The 19727-nt window shown below is 50.8% G+C and overlaps 8 protein-coding genes across 8 annotated transcripts; 4 read left to right on the forward strand and 4 right to left on the reverse strand.

The window, feature by feature from the left end:
* Positions 1 to 112: 112 nt before the first annotated feature.
* GGS25DRAFT_478258 (catalase 3 precursor) lies at positions 113 to 3205 on the forward strand. The gene is made up of 7 exons (XM_049259915.1): positions 113 to 514; positions 625 to 640; positions 707 to 893; positions 952 to 1192; positions 1260 to 1622; positions 1701 to 1908; positions 2015 to 3205. The coding sequence occupies exons 1-7, from the start codon at positions 233 to 235 to the stop codon at positions 2908 to 2910; spliced, it is 2193 nt and encodes a 730-aa protein (XP_049120600.1). The 5' UTR covers positions 113 to 232; the 3' UTR covers positions 2911 to 3205.
* A 677-nt stretch (positions 3206 to 3882) lies between these two features.
* On the reverse strand, positions 3883 to 6084 carry GGS25DRAFT_147543 (uncharacterized protein). Its single transcript, XM_049256370.1, has 4 exons — positions 5893 to 6084; positions 5572 to 5836; positions 4906 to 5509; positions 3883 to 4837 (listed from the first exon to the last, which is right to left on the reverse strand). The coding sequence occupies exons 1-4, from the start codon at positions 5998 to 6000 to the stop codon at positions 4075 to 4077; spliced, it is 1740 nt and encodes a 579-aa protein (XP_049120601.1). The 5' UTR covers positions 6001 to 6084; the 3' UTR covers positions 3883 to 4074.
* Positions 6085 to 6803: 719 nt separating this feature from the next.
* Positions 6804 to 8020, reverse strand: GGS25DRAFT_478263 (uncharacterized protein). Its single transcript, XM_049259916.1, has one exon. It carries the CDS (start codon positions 7407 to 7409, stop codon positions 6912 to 6914), a length of 498 nt encoding a protein of 165 aa, XP_049120602.1. The 5' UTR covers positions 7410 to 8020; the 3' UTR covers positions 6804 to 6911.
* On the reverse strand, positions 8021 to 10220 carry GGS25DRAFT_478264 (RNA polymerase II-associated). Its single transcript, XM_049259917.1, has 3 exons — positions 9699 to 10220; positions 8141 to 9637; positions 8021 to 8077 (listed from the first exon to the last, which is right to left on the reverse strand). Exons 1-2 carry the CDS (start codon positions 9967 to 9969, stop codon positions 8466 to 8468), a joined length of 1443 nt encoding a protein of 480 aa, XP_049120603.1. The 5' UTR covers positions 9970 to 10220; the 3' UTR covers positions 8021 to 8077; positions 8141 to 8465.
* A 168-nt stretch (positions 10221 to 10388) lies between these two features.
* GGS25DRAFT_478266 (retrieval of early ER protein Rer1) lies at positions 10389 to 12000 on the reverse strand. The gene is made up of 4 exons (XM_049259918.1): positions 11581 to 12000; positions 11374 to 11491; positions 11013 to 11312; positions 10389 to 10938 (listed from the first exon to the last, which is right to left on the reverse strand). Exons 1-4 carry the CDS (start codon positions 11647 to 11649, stop codon positions 10850 to 10852), a joined length of 576 nt encoding a protein of 191 aa, XP_049120604.1. The 5' UTR covers positions 11650 to 12000; the 3' UTR covers positions 10389 to 10849.
* A 60-nt stretch (positions 12001 to 12060) lies between these two features.
* GGS25DRAFT_147603 (ClpP/crotonase) lies at positions 12061 to 13603 on the forward strand. The gene is made up of 2 exons (XM_049256371.1): positions 12061 to 12524; positions 12591 to 13603. Exons 1-2 carry the CDS (start codon positions 12380 to 12382, stop codon positions 13319 to 13321), a joined length of 876 nt encoding a protein of 291 aa, XP_049120605.1. The 5' UTR covers positions 12061 to 12379; the 3' UTR covers positions 13322 to 13603.
* Positions 13604 to 14273: 670 nt separating this feature from the next.
* GGS25DRAFT_518720 (uncharacterized protein) lies at positions 14274 to 17251 on the forward strand (the record flags this gene model as incomplete). The annotated part of the gene is made up of 2 exons (XM_049263582.1): positions 14274 to 14327; positions 14447 to 17251. The coding sequence occupies 2 exons, from the start codon at positions 14274 to 14276 to the stop codon at positions 17249 to 17251; spliced, it is 2859 nt and encodes a 952-aa protein (XP_049120606.1).
* Positions 17252 to 17813: 562 nt separating this feature from the next.
* Positions 17814 to 19690, forward strand: GGS25DRAFT_147706 (cysteine synthase (O-acetylserine (thiol)-lyase-like protein)). The gene is made up of 2 exons (XM_049256372.1): positions 17814 to 18268; positions 18464 to 19690. The coding sequence occupies exons 1-2, from the start codon at positions 18130 to 18132 to the stop codon at positions 19465 to 19467; spliced, it is 1143 nt and encodes a 380-aa protein (XP_049120607.1). The 5' UTR covers positions 17814 to 18129; the 3' UTR covers positions 19468 to 19690.
* The last annotated feature ends 37 nt before the right edge of the window (positions 19691 to 19727 follow it).

Below are 19727 nucleotides of genomic sequence, written 5' to 3' on the forward strand. Positions count from 1 at the left end.
GTTAAGTAAGTAGTTGGAATGACTGTAAGACCTCTGATTACTGAATTATGCCCGCCTTAGAGCCTCAGGAAAGTGCTTGGCTCCAAATTTCCATGTAAGTCTATTCTTGTTTGTCTCGTCCGTTATAAAGCACCGCAGGAGCCCCTCCATTGTCTACACGAAGTCGTGCTTCTCTTTCACGTACTCGACCCTCTACCCTCCTTTAATTTCCTATATACCCTTCAAGGTCAATATGGGTCATATCATCACCCAAACTGCCCTTCTTGGGCTCTTGGGTCTTGTCTCTGCTGGAGGTTGCCCTTTTGCCGACCCGGGAGCTCTTCGCGCTCGAGCAGAGGGAGCCGTCGACACCCCAGTGTCGGCTGCCATGATCGATGACAACACGGGATACTTTACTGATGACGTAGGTGGACAAATACAAGAACAAGACAGCCTGAGAGCTGGCGAGAGAGGTCCTACCTTATTAGAAGACTTCATTTTCCGTCAAAAGATCACCCACTTTGACCATGAACGAGTAAGTTGATGATGTCTCTTCCCATAGCCAAACCCGCAAAGCTTTGAGAGGTCTATACTCGGCGGTCGGGTTTGGCAACCACCATAACGGCTATACTAATACGAGTACAGGTCCCTGAACGAGCAGGTACTTAATTACCCAGCCAAACAGTAGATGTTGACCATGTTACATTTTAACTAATTCTATTACCAGTCCACGCCAGAGGTGCCGGCGCGCACGGCACATTCACGAGCTATGGTGACTGGAGCAACTTAACGGCAGCCTCATTCCTTAGCAGCCCCCAAAAAGAAACTCCGGTCTTTGTACGGTTTTCTACCGTAGCAGGATCCCGAGGAAGCGCCGACACGGTGCGTGATGTTCACGGTTTTGCTACAAGATTGTAAGACACCTACTTCTCTTCCGTTCTTATAATGAAGGCTTACTAATATCCAAATTAGCTACACCGACGAAGGCAACTTTGACATTGTGGGCAACAATATTCCAGTGTTCTTCATCCAAGATGCCATCAGATTCCCGGATCTCATTCACGCGGTTAAGCCGAGTCCGGATAGTGAAATCCCCCAGGCAGCCACTGCTCATGACTCGGCATGGGACTTCTTCTCCCAACAGCCAAGCACATTACATACCCTCTTTTGGGCCATGGCCGGATTTGGTATCCCACGAAGCTTTAGACACATGGTTAGTTTGGCCTTAACTCGGTCCCGATATCTCTTATTGGCTCAAAGGACTAACTTGTGACTGGTAGGATGGCTTTGGCGTCCACACATTCCGCCTGGTTACGGACAAAGGTGAATCCAAGCTTGTGAAGTGGCATTGGAAGAGCAAGCAGGGACGCGCAAGCTTGTACTGGGAGGAAGCTCAGATTCTCTCCGGCAAGAATGCAGATGCCCATCGTCAAGACTTGTTTGAGTCGATTGCGGCCGGCAACGGCCCCGAGTGGGAGCTTGCCGTCCAGGTTGTTGACGAAGACCAAGCCCTCGCATTTGGCTTCGACCTGCTGGATCCCACCAAGATTATTCCTGAGGAGTACGCACCACTCCAGAAGCTGGGTGTGATGAAGCTACACACGAACCCCACAAATTACTTTGCCGAAACCGAGCAAATCATGGTATGTCTTGACCCCTGGAAGAGTCCCTTCCTATGCATGTGATAGCCAAGAGCCAAGCAAGTTGACTTGATTTTCCAGTTCCAACCGGGACATATTGTCCGAGGCGTAGACTTCACTGAGGATCCGTTACTACAAGGCCGCATCTTCTCCTATCTGGACACTCAGTTGAACCGACACGGCGGTCCCAACTTCGAGCAACTCCCCATCAACCGGCCAGTGGTTCCCATCCACAACAACAACCGTGACGGCGCTGGTCAAAACTTCATTCACAAGAACACCGCCGCTTGTAAGTCTTGCCTTTCGCACCATCTTATCCATAGCCTGGATACCTCTGAGCCCTCCTCATTTCTTCTTTTTTTATGGCTAGGTGTTCGTACTAACTATTCACCAAGACTCGCCCAACACGCTGAATGGCGGATACCCGCAACAGGCGAACCAAAACCAGGGCCGTGGATTCTTCAGCGCGCCATCTCGCGGCACCACCGGCGGGCTCGTGCGCGGTCTCTCGTCATCCTTCGATGACCACTGGTCGCAGCCACGACTATTCTACAACTCGCTCACGGCGGTGGAGCAGCAGTTCCTCATCAACGCGATCCGCTTCGAGACGAGCAACCTGAAGTCGACCGACGTGAAGCAGAACGTGCTGGGCCAGCTCAACCGCATCAGCCACGACATCGCCGTGCGCGTCGCCTCCGCCATCGGCCTCGAGGCCCCTGCACCCGACGACACGTACTACCATGACAACACAACCGCCGGCATCAGCATCACCAACGAAACCCTGCCCAGCGTCACCGCCTTCAAAGTCGGCATCCTCGCCACCCTCACCTCCAACAACAGCGCAAACGCCTTGGACTCAGCTACCACGGACCTAGCCGCCGCCCTCACCGCCGCCGGCCTAACCCCCATCATTGTCGCCGAGCGCCTGACCCCCGACGGCGCCGTCGGAAAAACCTACTCCGCCACCGATGCCACCGACTTCGACGCCCTCGTCATCACCTCGTCCGCCTCCGGCGCCGGCCTCTTCTCCTCCACCCCTACCCTATCCCCGCTGTATCCTCCTCAGCGACCCCTCCTCGTCGCCTCCGCCTCCTTCCTCTTCGGCAAGCCCCTAGCGTACTTGGGCAGCGACGCACCTGCCGAGGCGCTTGTCGTGGGAGCGGGCTTGGACCCTGAGACCCAGGAGGGCGTGTACGCGAGCGCGGATGTGGAGAAGTTGACGCAGGATTTGGTCGCGGGGTTGAAGACGTTCAAGTTTACCGGAAGGTATCCCGTTGACCCGTCTTCGTGATTGCTTGCCTGCCTCCTAGGTAGGAAGGTATGGGTTGTGTTACGCTATATAAATGTTTATCTTATTTTATTTTTTCACGACGGTATGATATGAGGATTGGGTTGGGCTTTTTCGTGTACCTAGTTTGTCCCTACACCGAGTTTTCTTCGGTTCGATTTTTTTCTCCCCCTCCTTCCCCCCTCCCTTCCCTTTTCCCACCTTGAGATACCAACCAACTCACATACCTGCGTAACCTACCTACCTACCTACCTACCTTAGTTACCTGTGCACCTAAATGAAAACTCGATATCAATAATTATGCTGCTGCTTCGGATTTGATGATTGATATGTGATAGGTATGCATCCGTGAATCTGATATATATGTTTCATCTCCCTATAACTAACTAACTAACTATGCCCTAAACACCACACGGGTTCTGTTCTCCGCCGACGACTTTTTTTTTGTCACGTACGCACTAACCTACCAGCACCGGCCCAACTACCTACTTTCTTATATCCACCCATTAATACTAGTCTTCCCTCTAATACCTCTAGTGGCTCTACTACCTCTACCCAGGAAAGTATCTAACCTAGGTTACCTAGTGAGTGATAGGCTAAGCTAACCCTCCTACCTATATATATATACCACAACAACCCACCAAACAACCACATACGACCACAGGATTCGGAGAACTCGGGATCCCGTCCGCTCTCCCATAGATAAGCCGAATACCGCCAGATCAGTAGTTGGGTCGGTGACGACCAGCGAATCCCTGGTGTTGTATGTTTTATTTTCTTTTTGCCCTTTTTTTCTCTTTTTTTTTTATTCGGCTTGCCTACTATATTTCTCTAATTCTCTCAATTACCTACCTAGGTTAGGTAAAAAATAAAATAAAAAAATCCTTGTCTGGGTTATGTGAGTAGGTAGGCTGTTGGGAATGCACTTTCACGCGAGAACAGTGGCAGTGGAAGGTCCTGTCAAAATAGGGGTTATGTTGTAATTTTCAACACACCACCCAGTAGGCAGGCACAGCATCCTCAAATACTTTTGAATTTTTGTCTGCAATTTTTAGATCGTCTCTGTACCATCCTCCCCTTTTTCGGCTCTTCCTACCTTTTTTCCGTTCGCCTTTCGTCAAGGTAATGTACATCCAAAATCTGGCAAGACACCCCGTCCCGAGCTACCTACTCCGTCCGTTTCCACTCAACGCACCGCTCAGCCCCTATGAAAGATGACGATAGAGCATACAAGAATTCCTCCTTGGCACCAGGCTCCCCCAGACGAAGTTTGAGACGCGTAGGCCACGGATCTCCGATCGTGTTATGTTCCTTCATCTTTACCCGCAAGTCCTCTGCAATCCGGTGGAATTCAAGCTTGGTCATGTATTTGCCAAAGAGTGTGTCCGCGTCTAAGATAAGAGCCCGCGCATCCCAGACACGATAGGTTTTCGCACCTTGGCTATTCACAATGAAACCTAGGCCATCCTCGACGGGTAAGTAGTCGAAAATGTCTTCGAAGCCTTTTAGCGCTTCCAGCTCTCCGGAAAATCTAGCGGCTTCCATAACTGCATTCATATAAATTGTTATGAGAGTGGCATATTGACTGATCTGCGGCGGCTTGAGAAAGGGTGACAGGCAACGTATGGTTCCGTATGTTCCAAGGTAAGCAACGTCCGAAATATTTGATGTCTCTACTCTGTCGTATACACCCTTCTCCGCTAGATGGTATAATTCCATGGCATCAACATTAAAAAGCTCAAAGTGCATTTTCACGGTAGCAACTCGCTTGATAAAAGCTGTGAAGGTGGTGCGAAGATAGGAGAAAAATCTCCCATACAAGTCTTCGGCAGCTCTGTATGGTGTTGCTCTGACCTTGCTCGGGGGCCAACCATTCATAGGGTTTGCCTGGTCGTTCAGAGGCCAGGAATCGGCTGCCTGGAAGATAGTCCTAGTACACATCAGATTAGAGGAGTCTACTTAGTGAGGCTCAAAATGCAATACGCGGCCTAAACTCACGGGTTGGGACAGTTGAAACCGAGCCGTGGATGTCCGAAGGGTAGGAGTAAGCCATCCTCTCTGAACCGCTGTTTAGCAACCCTCATAGACGGCGTGGCATCTTTGAAATACCACCGCTCTCGATAGTCCTGTCTCTCTGGTGCTAGGACGATGGCATGCCGGACCGCGCGAGCACCTGACGCAGATAAATGTTCGGGCACTTCGAGAAATGACAGTACACGAGCCCAATCCTCTTTCTTTAGAACCAAGCGGAGGGTGCTTCCAGACTTAAAGCTCCAGGTCTTTCCTACCGAGACACCCGGGCTTTTGTTTGAAATCTTCTGGCACACTTCCTCAATGAGTGGCTTCACACTTGACTGTAGACGAGACAGAATATCCTCAGTGATCATGGCCGAGTACCAGACATGAATGAGGGATTCAGCCAAACTCTCGGCGCTTATTTGCTCAAGCTCCTTGTCGAGAGAGGTGAGAGCAAACAGTAGCAGCACAACATTTCTAGCGACGACGCTGAAATCTTTGTCATTGATAGTCAACTTGACTTGTTGGTCAAACTGATCTGGTAGGCTTTGTATAGTCTCGACCACATTCCTCAAATCTCCCGATGCTATACTCTGTCAGTAATTCCCTATAACGTATTGCAGCACAGTACGATTGCTGGCCACGTACCTGCAAACATGATAGCTAAATCCTTGCCATAAGCTATTCCCTCATTCTTATGTAGCTGAAGCACATCCATTGCAGGCGTGTTACCCCAGAGATGTTTTTCCATCCCGAATGAGTTGAAGAAGTTGGTGGCGGCCTCTCCGCGAGCCCAGGCTGGATCTCTGCCTTCCCGATCCCACGCCGGGAGCCAATCAGGCTTCATCAGTGAGGATTTGCAAGACTTCTTGTGCTCGTTCCAATGCTCAATCTGGCAATCACGACCACAGTACTTGAGGTTTCCAATTAGATTCAGTTACCAGAATCTGGGATCGTATTTGGACGTACCAGAACTAGCTTGCAGTCCCTGCAAGCATGTGTGCCCTCGCGAGGGCAGATGTTACCACCATCCTTCCAATTAGCACATACAGGTGGTGTCACCGGGATAGATTGCATTATTTCTTGAACAAGTATAGGCTTTAATTTTTGAAAGTGATGGATGGCGTTTTCAAGTAATGGAGTCCGATTGTAAAACTCTATACACAGTTACCCAGTAGGTAGGTAGGTGCTTGGCCAAGCTATATGTAGACAGGAATTCAGTTCAGATGTATGTATAAGACTTACTTAGGTGCCTATGTCCCCGTTTGTCGATGTGATGATCGTGGACCATGTAGCATACATAATACGACCATGGCAACTTGCATGCCTGGCAAGCATCCTTTTGCTGCAGCTCGGTACGGGTAGCTCTCGGACTCGGGAGGCATCTTGGTCCTCATTTGGTAGCTGCACACGACGGCTTAATCTACCCGAGTATTGACAGGTCAAATAGATAGCTAGGACTGCTAGGTAGATACCTACACATGTAGGGAGTCTAGTATGCAGTGAGCTGGTGTCATTTGCTGCATAGCAAATGTTGTTGGTACTTGGTGCATGTACCCGATGTTGTTCGTTAGCGGTTGTACCGAACGACTTTTGTATGGATGTAGTTGATAGGTTGCAATGCATGATGTGCGAGTTCTGGATGTTCCCCAGAAATACTGCAGTTATATGTAGGTATGTACGTCAGTGCAGCCAGTGCAGGTCTTGAAGGCTTTTGTCCAGGGAAGAACCACAGATCTTAGTCAAGTAAGTAGTCAAGGATGTTGAAGGGAATAAATATTGAGAATCAAATCAGGTACAAATCAGGTACAAATCAGGTATAATACGATTTTCTCTTTAACTTTATAAACGGTACAACTTTACCACATGGAAACTACGATGGAATCGGATGGATAGACTTGACTACGTAATATGTATCATCGCGCCCCTCCCTCCCCCCTTTTCTTATTAATAACGTAGGTTAGTACACTCATCCATAGATTCCATACCTATAGGCTATGTGCCATCGTGCCATTGTGCCCAAACAAACAAATCCTCCATTGCAAACTCCATTGCAAACAAACAAAACAAAGTCCTCGGCATGTCAGGCCCACCACCACCCGAGCAATCGCATGACGATAACTACATACATAGATAGTAGATACATTAGTAGTACTTAACTTAGGTACATACTTAAGCGTTACGAAAGATAAAAAAAAACCCCCAAAAAAGAAAACCACATGACCAGCACCCCATGTCCCTACCCGAGACAGCCTTTGCACACATGCACGACATAGCTGCGCCGCATGCGACGGACCGTCACGTGGGGCCATACCAGCCGAGTCCTCGGAGGTTGCAGAAAGGGTTGCAGGATCTGGGGTTGCTTTTTTTGGCCGGAAGCGTAGGTTGGGGGTGTGTGTGTGTGTGTGAAAAAGGGGGAGGATGGTGGAGGGAGGCAATGCGGAGAGGTTCAACTTGTAGGATGCTACGTCCTGCTTACTTACCATAGCCAGCCTATTCTTGGAGGTATATATATTCCCTCATATAGGTAAGTAGTTACCCTCCCGGCCCAGTTGGGCAAGAAGGGCACGCCGTATTTTTGCCTGGATGTTGGGCCCCTCCCGGATTGCCTAGTTGGTAGACTCTGTCTACTTACATTATTGGTGTATTCGTCAGGCCAAGCCACCTCTCATAAGACGTACCTGTCTACTGGTTAGGCCTACATGTAACCTTCGTCACATTGAAATAGAAGACGGAGCCTACCTAGACAAGTCTTATGTAAACCGACAGCTACCAAACTACGGAATACAGTGCGGAGGAAGAAGGAAAAAGGGACGTGACCCCTCCCTCTTATTGTGAAAACGAAACCCGCCGCCTCACTAGAAAGCCACAAGAGACCTATGTATATAGACTACTACGTAGACACAAAGCTAGGTACTCGCCACCTTTTACAGACAGACAGATATCTGGGTGCCTGCCTGGCACTTACATATATATATCCTGCCATAAACCACGCCCTATTACCCAAGCTGTGCTATGTATGAGCTCTGCCCTCTACATCACAGGCCCCTCCTACGACTTAAGTAACGCCAGCATGAGTTCTAATAAGTAGAAGAAAAGCGCTCTACTCAAAACACAGAACAAATACTATGACTGAAAATACACACGCATGCTAGTATGTAAGTAACCATGGATGTGAGTATAAGTTACCAGATACCTAGACAGGTTAAGCTCTCAGATTTTCATTTTCACTGCTGGCTGGCTGGCTGGCTACCTATCTAATTGGACGCTACAGCTCTCTTTCAGCAGCCACAATGCACGATATGCCTAGATACGCACCTACCTACTTACGTAGGTACCTAAATAAGTAGGTAGGTAGGTAGGTAGGTAGGCACCGAGACAGAAAGCCGAGGTGCTAAGTTGCAAAGTGTGGTCCACCTTCAAGCATCCAAGCAAAACAAAAACAAAACCAGTCCCAGATGAAAAACGCCATGCCAAAGCCTTCCTTATTCAGTTAAAAGTCCAGACTCAATTAAGTATAGTTAGGGTGCAAACTGGAGCGTCTAATCCTCTTCATCACCCTCGGCATCCTGGTCTTCGTCTTCCGCTGCTTGTTGTTGGCTAGACGACCGTCGGCTTCCTCCTTGCTGCTGCGAACTGCCCCGACCATTCTGTTGGTCGACGTCTCCCTCTCCATCCTCGGGGTCCTCCTTGCCGTATGGGTGGTCTCGATACAAGTTCATCCACGCTCGGAAATCATCCGAGGGGTCATCTACCGTGACATCTAGTTGATCCACGTTGCGTTCTTCCAAGTCCACGCCTGCCGGCACTAATCCGATAGTTCGGGCGAGGGTCTTGGAACGTTGAGGTTTGATGACGGACCGCTGCATGATGGGGTAATAGAAGACGGCCTTTTGGTCGATCATGTCATCGTCGTTGAACGCAAGGACGACCTCCTCGTCATACTTGGTTTGATTGTTCAACTCTAGCTCTTGTGCTGTCTCATACGAACGAACCCGTGGAATCTGGAAGTTGGGGTTACCATTGCTCTTGTGTGTGTATAGAGAATCATCGTCGTGATCTGGGTTCTCAATGTCGAACTTTTGTCGGAAACGATCGGATGTGTCTAGAGAATCGTAAAGGAAGAAATCATAATCCATAAGATTCTGGGGTTTGGGGACATGCTCCGGGTCTCTCTCATGGGCCTGAAGCGCCATGGTATAAGCGGCCTCCTCTTCATCACTTTTGCTAATAGGCTTAAGAATACTGTTGAGAAGTCGCTTATCATAAGTGCCAGACGAGGTCAGGGGATTATGAGAGAATTTGAAGGTGACGTAGGCACCAGAGTCGGGGAAGGCTTCAAGATCGGGAACCAATGGGTAAGCGTCAACGAGCTTCACGTTGCGCTTCGAAGGGTGTTTGACCCTATTCTTGTCCTTCAAGTTTGCTGCAGCTACAGCAAAACCTTGGTTAATCTTCCGCTTAATGTGGGCGGGAGAGTCGACATCAGGTTCCGGAGAAGGACGCTTCAGAGGACGCTTGGGAACTGGATGGGTGCTTCGTAGGGCGCTTGATTCAGTGCGAGTCTTTGTGCCCACGGAGGAGATATATTCTGTACGTCGGAGGAAGGACACGTTGGCCTCAGCAAGCTTAGGGTGGCCTAAACTACCAGCACCTCGAAGGAGGGCTCGATCGTGAGGGTGGATAGGCGGAGGTTGGGAAGGGGCTTGGATGGCTACATTTTCTTTGTTAGTTACTCGAAGCTTCAATAGGTTATGCTTTCAGAATCTACTCACAGCTTTCGTCGCCATCAAACACGCCTGGCATTCCCACCAGGTCCAATGGCATGCCCAATTCCGCATCAGCCTCAATATTCAACGGCTGCTCTCTGGCAAGTCTGGAGGCGAATCCTGGCGCCGTGTATTGACCGCTAGCAAGGCCAGTGTTCGGGATGTCGAGAAGCTTTGGGGGATTGGAAGGCGGAGGTAGCGCATTGGAGAATCGGATTCTGGCGATGAAATCCTGGTGGACAGGGCGATGCTCGCCATTGCGGGACGCGGACGCCATTTGTTTGTGATAGTGGCAGATGTATCTATCTACCTCCTAGGCAGGAAATTGAAATAAAAAAGGGGTAGTAGTGCTCGATTAAGGGTGGTAAGGCGTGGAAGTTTGATGTGAGTGGAGTTTGGTTTTTGGGATCAATGTGGTTGTAAAAAATATTCGGCCACAAGGTTGTAAGTTGGATGCTATTCGCGTCGCGCGACCTGTCTTACGGGATGTTGGTCCGCTAAAGTTCGGCGGTCGCAAAAAAAAAAAAAAGTGGTAGAGAGTTGATGTACGAAAGTGGCCAAAGCTCCCTATAATTACTATAAAGGAAGCTATGTTTTATTAGATAAGCTAATGAATATTCTTTAAAGAGGTTTAGTTATGTATGTATAAGTGATTGGCGCTCCTGCTCGTCTCTACTATGATACCATGGCGATTCGCCTACCTACACGGTACTAGGTATGCATTAGCCAACATCTACAAAGACCTTTTAAGCTGATTAATTATTCTGCTCTTAGGCATTATATCTATTTGTTAATGATCCTGGAAGATTCAAACCTGCGCCCCTGTCTGCCTCCATCCATGCTGTCTTCGTTCCTCATCCCGGATACGCCAGCATTCATTCCGAAGCTAACAACAACATTACTCCATACAGACCGTCATCTTCCTAATAATTCATACAAAATGCCTGTAATTCTATACAGTTGAACCCAGAGAACTAATGCTCGACTTCTTGTGGAGACCTTATATCATTATAATGTATCGTACCTAACTATGGTGGGCTACTCGTTTCGTTAAGACTATATCCGTATTCCGTATTCCCCTTTCTGAGTGTTGCCTTGAAAGGTACATTTGCCCCTTTGTCCCCGTATGGCCAAGGGATCTAGAGAAGGACTCATCTTCACGAGGCACTGGCCTTGCCGTATCGCGCCTTGCCGAAAGTGAAGGGAACGTAGCGGTACTTGATCATGTGCTGGATTTGCTTTCGCACTGCAAATATGGTTAGTAACTTTGTTCAAACAAGATTTCAGCTAAGTGATAATGCAATGATGGTTTGGACTTACTGGTGAGCACGAAGAGGATGATCCAGTACATGACCAGAACGGGCCAAAAGACTGGGACGTCGAAGATCTCAAACCAGCTGCATACAAACGCGATAGTGATAGCACGGGTTGCCTCGTGCCAGAACTTGAACTCAGGTAGTCTTCGAATAAAGGGTCGGAACTCCTCGTCTTGCTTCGTCGGCAGACCACCGGCTGATCCATCTTCCATCTCATTATCTAATAGTTCATTCGAGGGGTCAAACTTGGGCTGTAGGAAGGCGAGGAATAGGTTAAGCAAATAGATGCCGAGCGCATAGGCAACTAGATATAGTCAATAAGCAAGTTCGCCTCCATTTTTTGCTACAAAAAGAGCCTGTCTTACCGATGTACCAGCCTTTGGCCAGGAGCACGCGGAGAAAGAACACGCCTAGGAATGCGCCCGTGCCAACCCATCTGTAAAGGACAAATGGTGTTGATTTATCTAATAGAGCTTGGTATTGCTATAAAGTGTTAGATTACAGAAAAACTTATATATGTTTACAGATATCTGCAGTCGCTGTTGGGTGCGCAAACAAAAATAGGGACATACTCTCTGGATCTTGGAGGTATGGGTGGTGACGGCCGCAAAAGGGCTGTTGTCCTCTTCGATATTGTTCATGATGCGAAGATGCGATCTCGAATCTGGAAATAGCTGGGTACGTAGGTAGATTGTATTTGATAGACGTGAATGGTGGCTTGAATAGGATGACGCAAGTATAGGAAGGGAGTGAATTGGTCAAGTTGTCGGACGGTATGAAAGAGAATTGATGAAATGACTTCTCTTTGATGGTATGTAATTAATTTGCAAGTCGCGACTTTTGGAGATCTGCGGGCCCAGGAGAGTGATCGTTTTGGGACAATGTGGCAGCTAAATTAAAATTTACTATGCCGTAGTTAACTAGTTCCAACCTTGATTTTTTAATTAATAGCCTACACAGCCACACCTAGCCAGACATATGGAAGTTGAACCTTGGGCCACGCAAGCTGAGAATTAGGTAATTTGGCATGTGGGAACAGCTGGCGGGAAATTGTTCTGTATCCTCGGCCAGCTTCGGCTTCGTGACCTCATAGGACTTCGGAGTACATAGGCTTAGTGATCACTGATAACATTTGAAGCTCTTTGGTACATTCCGATTATCTGAGCTTCCATTTCTCAGCTTCAACAACTGATGCCACGAACTTGCCTGAAGGATTATATGAACTGCATAACCTACATAACACATACCAAAAATTCTAATTCTAATATACTGTGTTTATCCTTGATTAGTCTCTTTTGAAAAGGCTTTGAAAGAAAGGGTTATATAGAACAATTCCATCATATCTACAGCTCATTAGCACCAATCGTTAAAATGAATACATTACGGACCTTGAGACCGCTCGCCTCGCGCCTTCAGCCGTACACCCTTCCCAGAACAGTCCGTCAGTTTTCTGCTACGACAAACAGGTCCTACGAGTATCTCCAGGTATCAGAGCCTAAGCCAGGTGTCGGACAAGGTAAGACTAGATGATGGTAGTAGCTTTGTTAGATCACTTTTAAATTGACATAGGCATTTCCATCAGTAACGCTCAACAGGCCCAAGGCTCTCAATGCCTTGTGTACACCTCTTATAAACGAACTTAATGAGGCCCTAGGCGCCTTTAACAAGTCAGACAGTGTCTCGGTCATAATCTTGACCGGGTCGGAGAAGGCCTTCGCTGCTGGCGCAGATATTAAAGAAATGGCACCTCTTACCTTCTCGGAAGCCTACACAAACAGCTTCATCGAGTCGTGGTCCCAACTCACAACCCAGGTCAAGAAGCCAATTATTGCCGCCGTGTCTGGCCATGCCCTCGGCGGTGGCTGCGAGCTGGCTATGATGTGCGATATCCTGTACTGTACGGAAACGGCCAACTTTGGCCAGCCCGAAATCAAACTAGGCACCATCCCAGGAGCTGGCGGCAGCCAGAGGCTCACACGTGCAATCGGGAAATCGAAAGCCATGGAGCTGATCCTGACAGGCAAGTCCTTCACCGGTGTGAATGCAGCGGAATGGGGCCTCGCTGCAAAAGCCTTCCCTAGCTACGAGGCGTTGATGGAGGGCACGTTAAAGACGGCGGAGACAATCGCGAGCTATTCCAAGGTTGCAATCATCGCTGCTAAGGAAGTTGTGAACAAGAGTCAGGACCTACCCCTGAGGGACGGGGTTGAGTATGAGAGACGGGTGTTCCACAGCACCTTTGGCAGCCAGGATCAGAAGATTGGGATGAAGGCTTTTGCGGAGAAGAAAAAGCCCGAATGGACGCAAACATAAGCCACTGAAACATCATGCACATTCTAACATGTAGATAATCTACCACAGCATCAATACTTCGTATAAACCACCCAAGGTACATACATAATGTAACTCATAGGGGTGACCTATGTAAGTACATATGTACGGTACCACTCCATTGGCTGTACATGTGAGTTTAGGTGGGGGGTTTATCGGATAGGGCTGATCGGGGGATTTTGGCCTCCAGACTAGATCGTGGCACGGCCCATATACCCAGTAGATGCAAATTGTATAACGGAATATCTAACTTGATCAGGTCAAGATTTGATTTTCTTTTCGGTTTTCGTCTCGTCTCTCCAAATCTCCAAATCCATATCCAAATCTAATACTATTAACTCAGTCTAACGAGATAGTACTGTATATGTAGGGTAGTACTGCACAGTTTCCGTGTTCTCACCGCTGTTGCTACCTACATACCGTTAGATTACTAGGTATGTATGTAAACCGACATATGTAGTGCTGACAATTCCATGCTGTGAAATACGAAGCCAGCAGCTATTGCTATTCATCAATACGTTGTGTTAGTGATTCTCAGACTCTCTGTATCCTTCTATTTTTCATCCTTACATGAGCTACCTAGGTCCTACACAGTACTAAGCGGGCGGTTCAAGTCAGATGACAAGCATAGTCACAATCACTGTCCCTGTCTCGGCCCCCTGTTCTTAGCATTATGTAGCTTGTCAACGCTGAACATGGTGGGTGACCTAATACGAAGTGACTTTCAAAGTTGAGGGCTCGGCAATATATATCCATCTATATACCAGGTATATATTTATTTCGACGACTTCCCCCACCATTATGCCTGAACTATTCCGATAGTCGCTATTGGTAAATTTTTTCTTATAGATCCCCTCAGGGCTCACTATCCTTCTTCATCACCTAGTGCTACCTTACATAGGTATTATTCGGGAACAATCATTTATAAGCAGCAATGGCTTCTTCAGTGAGGCCTGGGGTTGATTTGGAGAAGGAGCTGACCTGTTCAGTAAGTTCATATCCCACATCTCATTAGGATCGGTATCGTGCCTGAACCATGACCATGAACCGAGAATGGTGGGCGATGGTCTGTAGAAGTAAGAACTAACAAGGCCGAACTGTTACTAGATCTGTACCGACATTCTCTTCCAACCCTTAACCCTCCTCGACTGTCTGCATACTTTCTGTGGCTCGTGTCTAAAAGATTGGTTTGGGTGGCAACAGACGGTAGCGGAAACATCACCCAACCCTCCAGCCCCCGCCTCGAAAAGGTTCACCTGTCCATCTTGCCGCGCATCGGTTCGCGATACTCGCCATAATGCAACTGTCAATACCTTGCTCGACATGTACCTAACCGCAAATCCGGATAAGGCGAAACCCGAAAACGAAAAAGAGGAGATGCGCCAAAAATACAAACCTGGAGACAATGTCCTGCCGAAAGTACGCATACCCGAAAGGTCGCCCGAGGAGAGACGGTTAGAAGAGATAGAAAGACGGATGCTTGAACAAGCGCGCCACATGAGTCTGCAAGATGCAGGTGTTGAGTCGGCAGAGAGTTCCAGAGCGAGGCGACATCGCCAACATAGTCGATCGGAAGATAGGAGGGGTAGATCGGACAGGGATGGCAGTAGAGAGACACGGCATCGAGATACCCGTGATCGCCCCCCAAGGGATGAGGGGCACAGGCGCCGCGCTGGCTCGAGTGCGATGCTACAACCCGATTCAGCTGCAGATGAACGACGACGTCCTCGTAGTGAATCGCACCACCGCTCGCGTGACTCGTCTCAGATTAGGAGGAGACAGGTAGAACATCAGGCCTCGATTAGGTCGCTGATTAGTTCGTCCGACGTTGACTTTCGAGACCTGGAAAGAGAAATAGAGGAATTTGCTCGCCAAATTCAGGAAGAGGGTCTTTTGGATGGTTTGGATTTGGACAATATCGATTTAGCACAGAACGACGAACTAAGCCAGAAAATCACCGAGGCATATCGACGGAGGCAGAGGGAACGAGCTCGCCCCCAACCGCAACAGCAACCGCCGAGACGAAGCGACCCTGGCATCACGTCCCCGCACCCCGAGCCATCCCAGCCTGCCTCACGGTTTCCTTTGGCAGATATATCCCAATCTAATAGCCGGCCAAGATCAAGCTCGGCCAATACCAGACCACCTAGCCAAAGCCAGGCGGAAGGCCGCAGTCGCCCCCCTATCACGTCAACCCACCTCGAGGTTCGCGCAGAGCCGGAGAGGCGGCATAGAAGGAGGACTTCTAGCGGTGGTGGGAGTGCAACCGACCCAGCACGACCGAGGACGACAGATATCCCACCAGCGGCAAAGTCGCAAACGGATTTGAGATTAGCCCAAAGCGTTGATCCATCATCCTCTCGCCGCCCCTCCATTTCTGATTCGAGAAGCACCAGTATGCCCGTCTCGAACACCAATGGACAGCCGTCGTCGGGCGAGGGATCTCGACCACGAGACCTCTCTTTCAGCGAAAGAGCATCTGCTTCTCAGATTCCACCACCGTCCCCCGAATCACACTCCGATGACTCAGGCAACGAAGTCCATAAACGAGCGCGGCGGCCATCAAGCATCATAGCTCCCCAGTCCCCCTTGCCCAGCCTCGGACTGATTCCATCCCCCACCCACAAAACGCATCATCAGCGGACGCGATCTCAATACTACTACGAGCCGTCAATCACGTGCTCACGATGCAGGCGGCCGCACATCGAGTACGAGCTCCACTACAACTGTTCCAAGTGCGCCAACGGTGCGTGGAACCTCTGCTCGGACTGCTACCGCGCCGGGAAGGGATGCGAGAACTGGTTCGGCTTCGGCTACGCGGCCTTCAAGAACTGGAACCGAGCGCGGGTTGCGGGGGGCAACGAGAGCCTCGAGCAGCCGCACATGCTGACCTCGTGCCGGTACAGGCAGCCCAAGGCCGTGCCGGGCGGCGCGGAGGGGCGCAGGACGCTCACGACGGACAACCCGGCGAGCCGCCTCGAGAGCGGCATGTTCTGCGTGCGGTGCTCGGCGTGGGCGAACGAGTGCTACTGGCGCTGCGAGTCGTGCAACGAGGGCGACTGGGGCTTCTGCAACAGCTGCGTGAACCAGGGCAAGTGCTGCACGCACCCCCTGCTGCCTCTCACCTACGTGTCGCCCCCGACGAGCCCCGGCGCACCACCCAGCAGCAGCAGCAGCCCCCGGGTCCCCGCCTGCCCCCGCGGCGCGACGCTCTCCACAGGCCCCGACGCCGTCAGCCTCGGGAGCTTCAAGTCGCTCACCTTCACCACCACCTGCGAGATCTGCCGAGACGCCATCCCGCCCGCCCACCGCCGCTACCACTGCTTCGAGTGCACCAGCGCCGTCTCGCCGGACGCGCAGCCGGGCGAGCACGACATCTGCCCCGACTGCTACGCCGGCACCGTCCACAGAAAGCGCATCTCCGCCGAGAACGGGCACCTCGGGTGGCGGCGCTGTCTGCAGGGCCACCGGATGGCCATCGTCGGCTTCGCCGAGGGCGCGCCCGGGCAGCAGCGGCGGCGCGTGTTCCAGGGGCTGGTCGGGGGCAGGAGCTTGCGCATATCCGAAGACACTGCTGCTGCTGCTGCTGGAGAAGAAGAAAAGCCCCGCTTGCAGAAATGGAGCTGGAAAGGTGCGGGCGGGGCTACGGTGGAGAGGCTGGTGGCGGTGGACCCGGCTGCGACGGCGCCGCCCGCGGAGACGGACGAGTTCCCGACGTCCGGCGGCGCGGGCATGAGGGGCGTGGCGAGGTGGTCGTGGTACCCGCAGGCTGAGAGCACGGACGAGCTGCTGTTCCCCAAGGGCGCCGAGGTGCAGGAGATCGAGGATGTGAATGGGGATTGGTGGTTTGGGTACTACATGGGCGGCGAGGGATTGTTTCCTGCGCCGTATGTGAGGGTGCTGGAGGGGTGATGCCCGGGTGAAGAAGAGGTCACGTTTTTCTATGACTGTTATGAAGCGAAGCCTGACACATGCATATGGTTGGTTGGTTGGTGGATGGGACTATTCATGATATAATGGATCTATCTGGTATTTTATACAGGTTATATTGCATGAGGCAGGCAGGCAGGCAGGCACATACTGATCCTGGATATATGAAGGGTGCGTTGAATGATACCTATTTTTATTTGTTTAGTTATTCGTAGCATTGGGAACTGATTATGATGGTGGAATATTGGCATGAGTATATGTTTCTACTCCCTACTTAGCAGGTAGGTTTTTAGTACACATGTACTATGAATATACTGGTATATACGAGTGAGCTTAGGGATAAATATGTTTAGTTTTAATGAGTTTCTACGAGCCCCTTTGTTGGTTAAGGGAATGCCTACATTTACGTAGAAGATATAACCTCAAGTTGAATGTAAATAAACGAAGCCCCTGAATAATACCTTGAGGATGTAGCTATGTATTGTACCTTGATTAGGTAGTTATGCAGCTCGAACGGCCCGAGCAGCGGCAGCCGGGATGACGTGCTCAACAGAGCGCCGCCCGCCCGGCTAGCTAGCTAGCTACCCTCTTACCTGCATAATGCTACAACTTGAATGCGACACAACGCGAACCATTGTTGCCCCCGCCAAAAATAATTTCAAAAGTAACTGGCTTCTTTATTTCTTACATGTATCTATAAATATAGGTATAAGGTACTAAGTACTCTTAACTCATACTCGTTGTGATTGGGAATACTTTGAGGTACCTACCGAACCTAGGCCAGCAGCAAGTGAGTGAGTGAGTGAGTGCATACTTACAAGAACGGGAGAGGGAGAGGGAAACATACACACACACACACCATGTTCCGACACGGCGTGCGACGAATAGCCACGACGGCGGCGCGCAGAGCCACGGCGGCGCCCGTTGCTGCTAAGGCACCGAGTCCGTACACGCTGGCTGTCTCGAAGGCACAGGGGGTTGCGAAGGGGTTGACTGGCGGTATGTTACTTTTATTCTACTTTTATTATTTTTATTTGATGGTAATGGGGGGTGGGGGGGGCAATATTGTATTTGGTTCCCGTTAAATGCCTGCTTTAGAGACGTGGCAGAGCGTTCGTGAGAGAAGAAGAAAGAAAGAAAGAAAGAAGGAGTAGCGTTAAGAGAGGTCTAGCTGACAAACTGAAAAAAAAAAAGCCATCGGCAACACCCCACTCATCCGCCTAAACACGCTCTCCTCGCAGACCGGCTGCGAAGTCCTCGGCAAAGCCGAGTTCATGAACCCCGGCGGCTCCGTCAAGGACCGCGCGGCCCTGTACGTCGTCCTCGACGCCGAGGAGCGCGGCCTGCTCCTCCCGGGCGGCACCGTCGTCGAGGGCACCGCGGGCAACACCGGCATCGGGCTCGCGCACGTGTGCCGCGCGCGGGGCTACCAGCTCGTGATCTACATGCCGAACACGCAGTCGCAAGGGAAGATCGACCTGCTCCGCCTGCTCGGCGCCGAGGTCTACCCCGTCCCCGCCGTCCCCTTCGACGACCCGCAGAACTACAACCACCAGGCCCGCCGCCACGCCGAGAAGCTCGGCGCCGGCAACGCCGTGTGGACCAACCAGTTCGACAACACCGCCAACCGCCGCGCGCACATCGAGACCACCGGCCCCGAGATCTGGGCCCAGACCGCCGGCAAGATCGACGCCTTCACCTGCGCCACCGGCACCGCCGGCACCCTCGCCGGCGTCACGCGCTACCTCAAGGAGGCCTCGGGCCGCCGCGTGAAGTCGTACCTCGCGGACCCCCCCGGCTCCGTGCTGCACTCGTACATCCAGTCCGGCGGGAAGCTGTCGGACCGCAGCGGCGGCAGCATCACCGAGGGCATCGGGCAGGGGCGCATTACCGACAACCTGGCGCCCGACCTGGAGCTGCTGGACGGCAGCCTGCACATCGCCGACGCCAAGAGCCTCGGCATGGTGTACCGGTGTCTCGACGAGGAAGGCTTGTACCTGGGCGCCAGCAGCGCGCTGAACGTCGTGGCGGCGAAGGAGGTCGCGGAGCTGCTTGGGCCCGGGCACACGGTGGTTACGATGCTGTGCGATGGCGCGTACCGCTATGCTGATCGGCTTTTCTCGAAGAAGTGGCTCGAGAGTAAGGGGTTGTTGGATGCGGTGCCGAAGGGGTTGGAGAGGTATATTGTGTTGCCGTAGGGTGTTGGATGTTGGATGTAGGATGGGGTACCTATGTGGTGAAAAAGGGGGATAAGAGCAAGACGAAAAGAAAAGAAAAAATGAACCAAAAAGGGTTGGCCGTGGTAAGGGGAGGGAGGCGGCGTTTCGAGAGAGGTGCATTGATCGATCGATCTATTTATCATATCGTATATAAGAAGCAAGCAAGACACATTCAAACAAGTCAATAAGTCAAATCAAGAAAAGGTTCGTCAAGGAGGATTGATCATCTGTATATACAC

Source organism: Hypoxylon fragiforme, assembly GCF_022984875.1.
Source record: "Hypoxylon fragiforme strain CBS 206.31 chromosome Unknown GGS25scaffold_2, whole genome shotgun sequence".
NCBI classification, from domain to species: domain Eukaryota; kingdom Fungi; phylum Ascomycota; class Sordariomycetes; order Xylariales; family Hypoxylaceae; genus Hypoxylon; species Hypoxylon fragiforme.

Bases quoted from the DNA above. Each gene is read 5' to 3' on its own strand.
- GGS25DRAFT_478258 (XM_049259915.1), top strand. From the start codon at position 233: ATGGGTCATATCATCACCCAAACTGCCCTTCTTGGGCTCTTGGGTCTT. The intron at 1,193-1,259 runs GTTAGTTTGGCC...TGTGACTGGTAG, and splicing joins CACGAAGCTTTAGACACATG to GATGGCTTTGGCGTCCACAC. The intron at 1,909-2,014 runs GTAAGTCTTGCC...CTATTCACCAAG, and splicing joins TCACAAGAACACCGCCGCTT to ACTCGCCCAACACGCTGAAT.
- GGS25DRAFT_478266 (XM_049259918.1), bottom strand. From the start codon at position 11,649: ATGAACAATATCGAAGAGGACAACAGCCCTTTTGCGGCCGTCACCACC. The intron at 11,492-11,580 runs GTATGTCCCTAT...AACACTTTATAG, and splicing joins ATACCTCCAAGATCCAGAGA to CAATACCAAGCTCTATTAGA. The intron at 10,939-11,012 runs GTAAGTCCAAAC...CCATATTTGCAG, and splicing joins CATCCTCTTCGTGCTCACCA to TGCGAAAGCAAATCCAGCAC.
- GGS25DRAFT_147603 (XM_049256371.1), top strand. From the start codon at position 12,380: ATGAATACATTACGGACCTTGAGACCGCTCGCCTCGCGCCTTCAGCCG. The intron at 12,525-12,590 runs GTAAGACTAGAT...CATTTCCATCAG, and splicing joins TAAGCCAGGTGTCGGACAAG to TAACGCTCAACAGGCCCAAG.
- GGS25DRAFT_478263 (XM_049259916.1), bottom strand. From the start codon at position 7,409: ATGGTAAGTAAGCAGGACGTAGCATCCTACAAGTTGAACCTCTCCGCA.
- GGS25DRAFT_147543 (XM_049256370.1), bottom strand. From the start codon at position 6,000: ATGCAATCTATCCCGGTGACACCACCTGTATGTGCTAATTGGAAGGAT. The intron at 5,837-5,892 runs GTACGTCCAAAT...GGAAACCTCAAG, and splicing joins GGGACTGCAAGCTAGTTCTG to TACTGTGGTCGTGATTGCCA. The intron at 4,838-4,905 runs GTGAGTTTAGGC...GATGTGTACTAG, and splicing joins GGTTTCAACTGTCCCAACCC to GACTATCTTCCAGGCAGCCG.
- GGS25DRAFT_478264 (XM_049259917.1), bottom strand. From the start codon at position 9,969: ATGGCGTCCGCGTCCCGCAATGGCGAGCATCGCCCTGTCCACCAGGAT. The intron at 9,638-9,698 runs GTGAGTAGATTC...AAGAAAATGTAG, and splicing joins GTTTGATGGCGACGAAAGCT to CCATCCAAGCCCCTTCCCAA.
- GGS25DRAFT_147706 (XM_049256372.1), top strand. From the start codon at position 18,130: ATGTTCCGACACGGCGTGCGACGAATAGCCACGACGGCGGCGCGCAGA. The intron at 18,269-18,463 runs GTATGTTACTTT...AAAAAAAAAAAG, and splicing joins TGCGAAGGGGTTGACTGGCG to CCATCGGCAACACCCCACTC.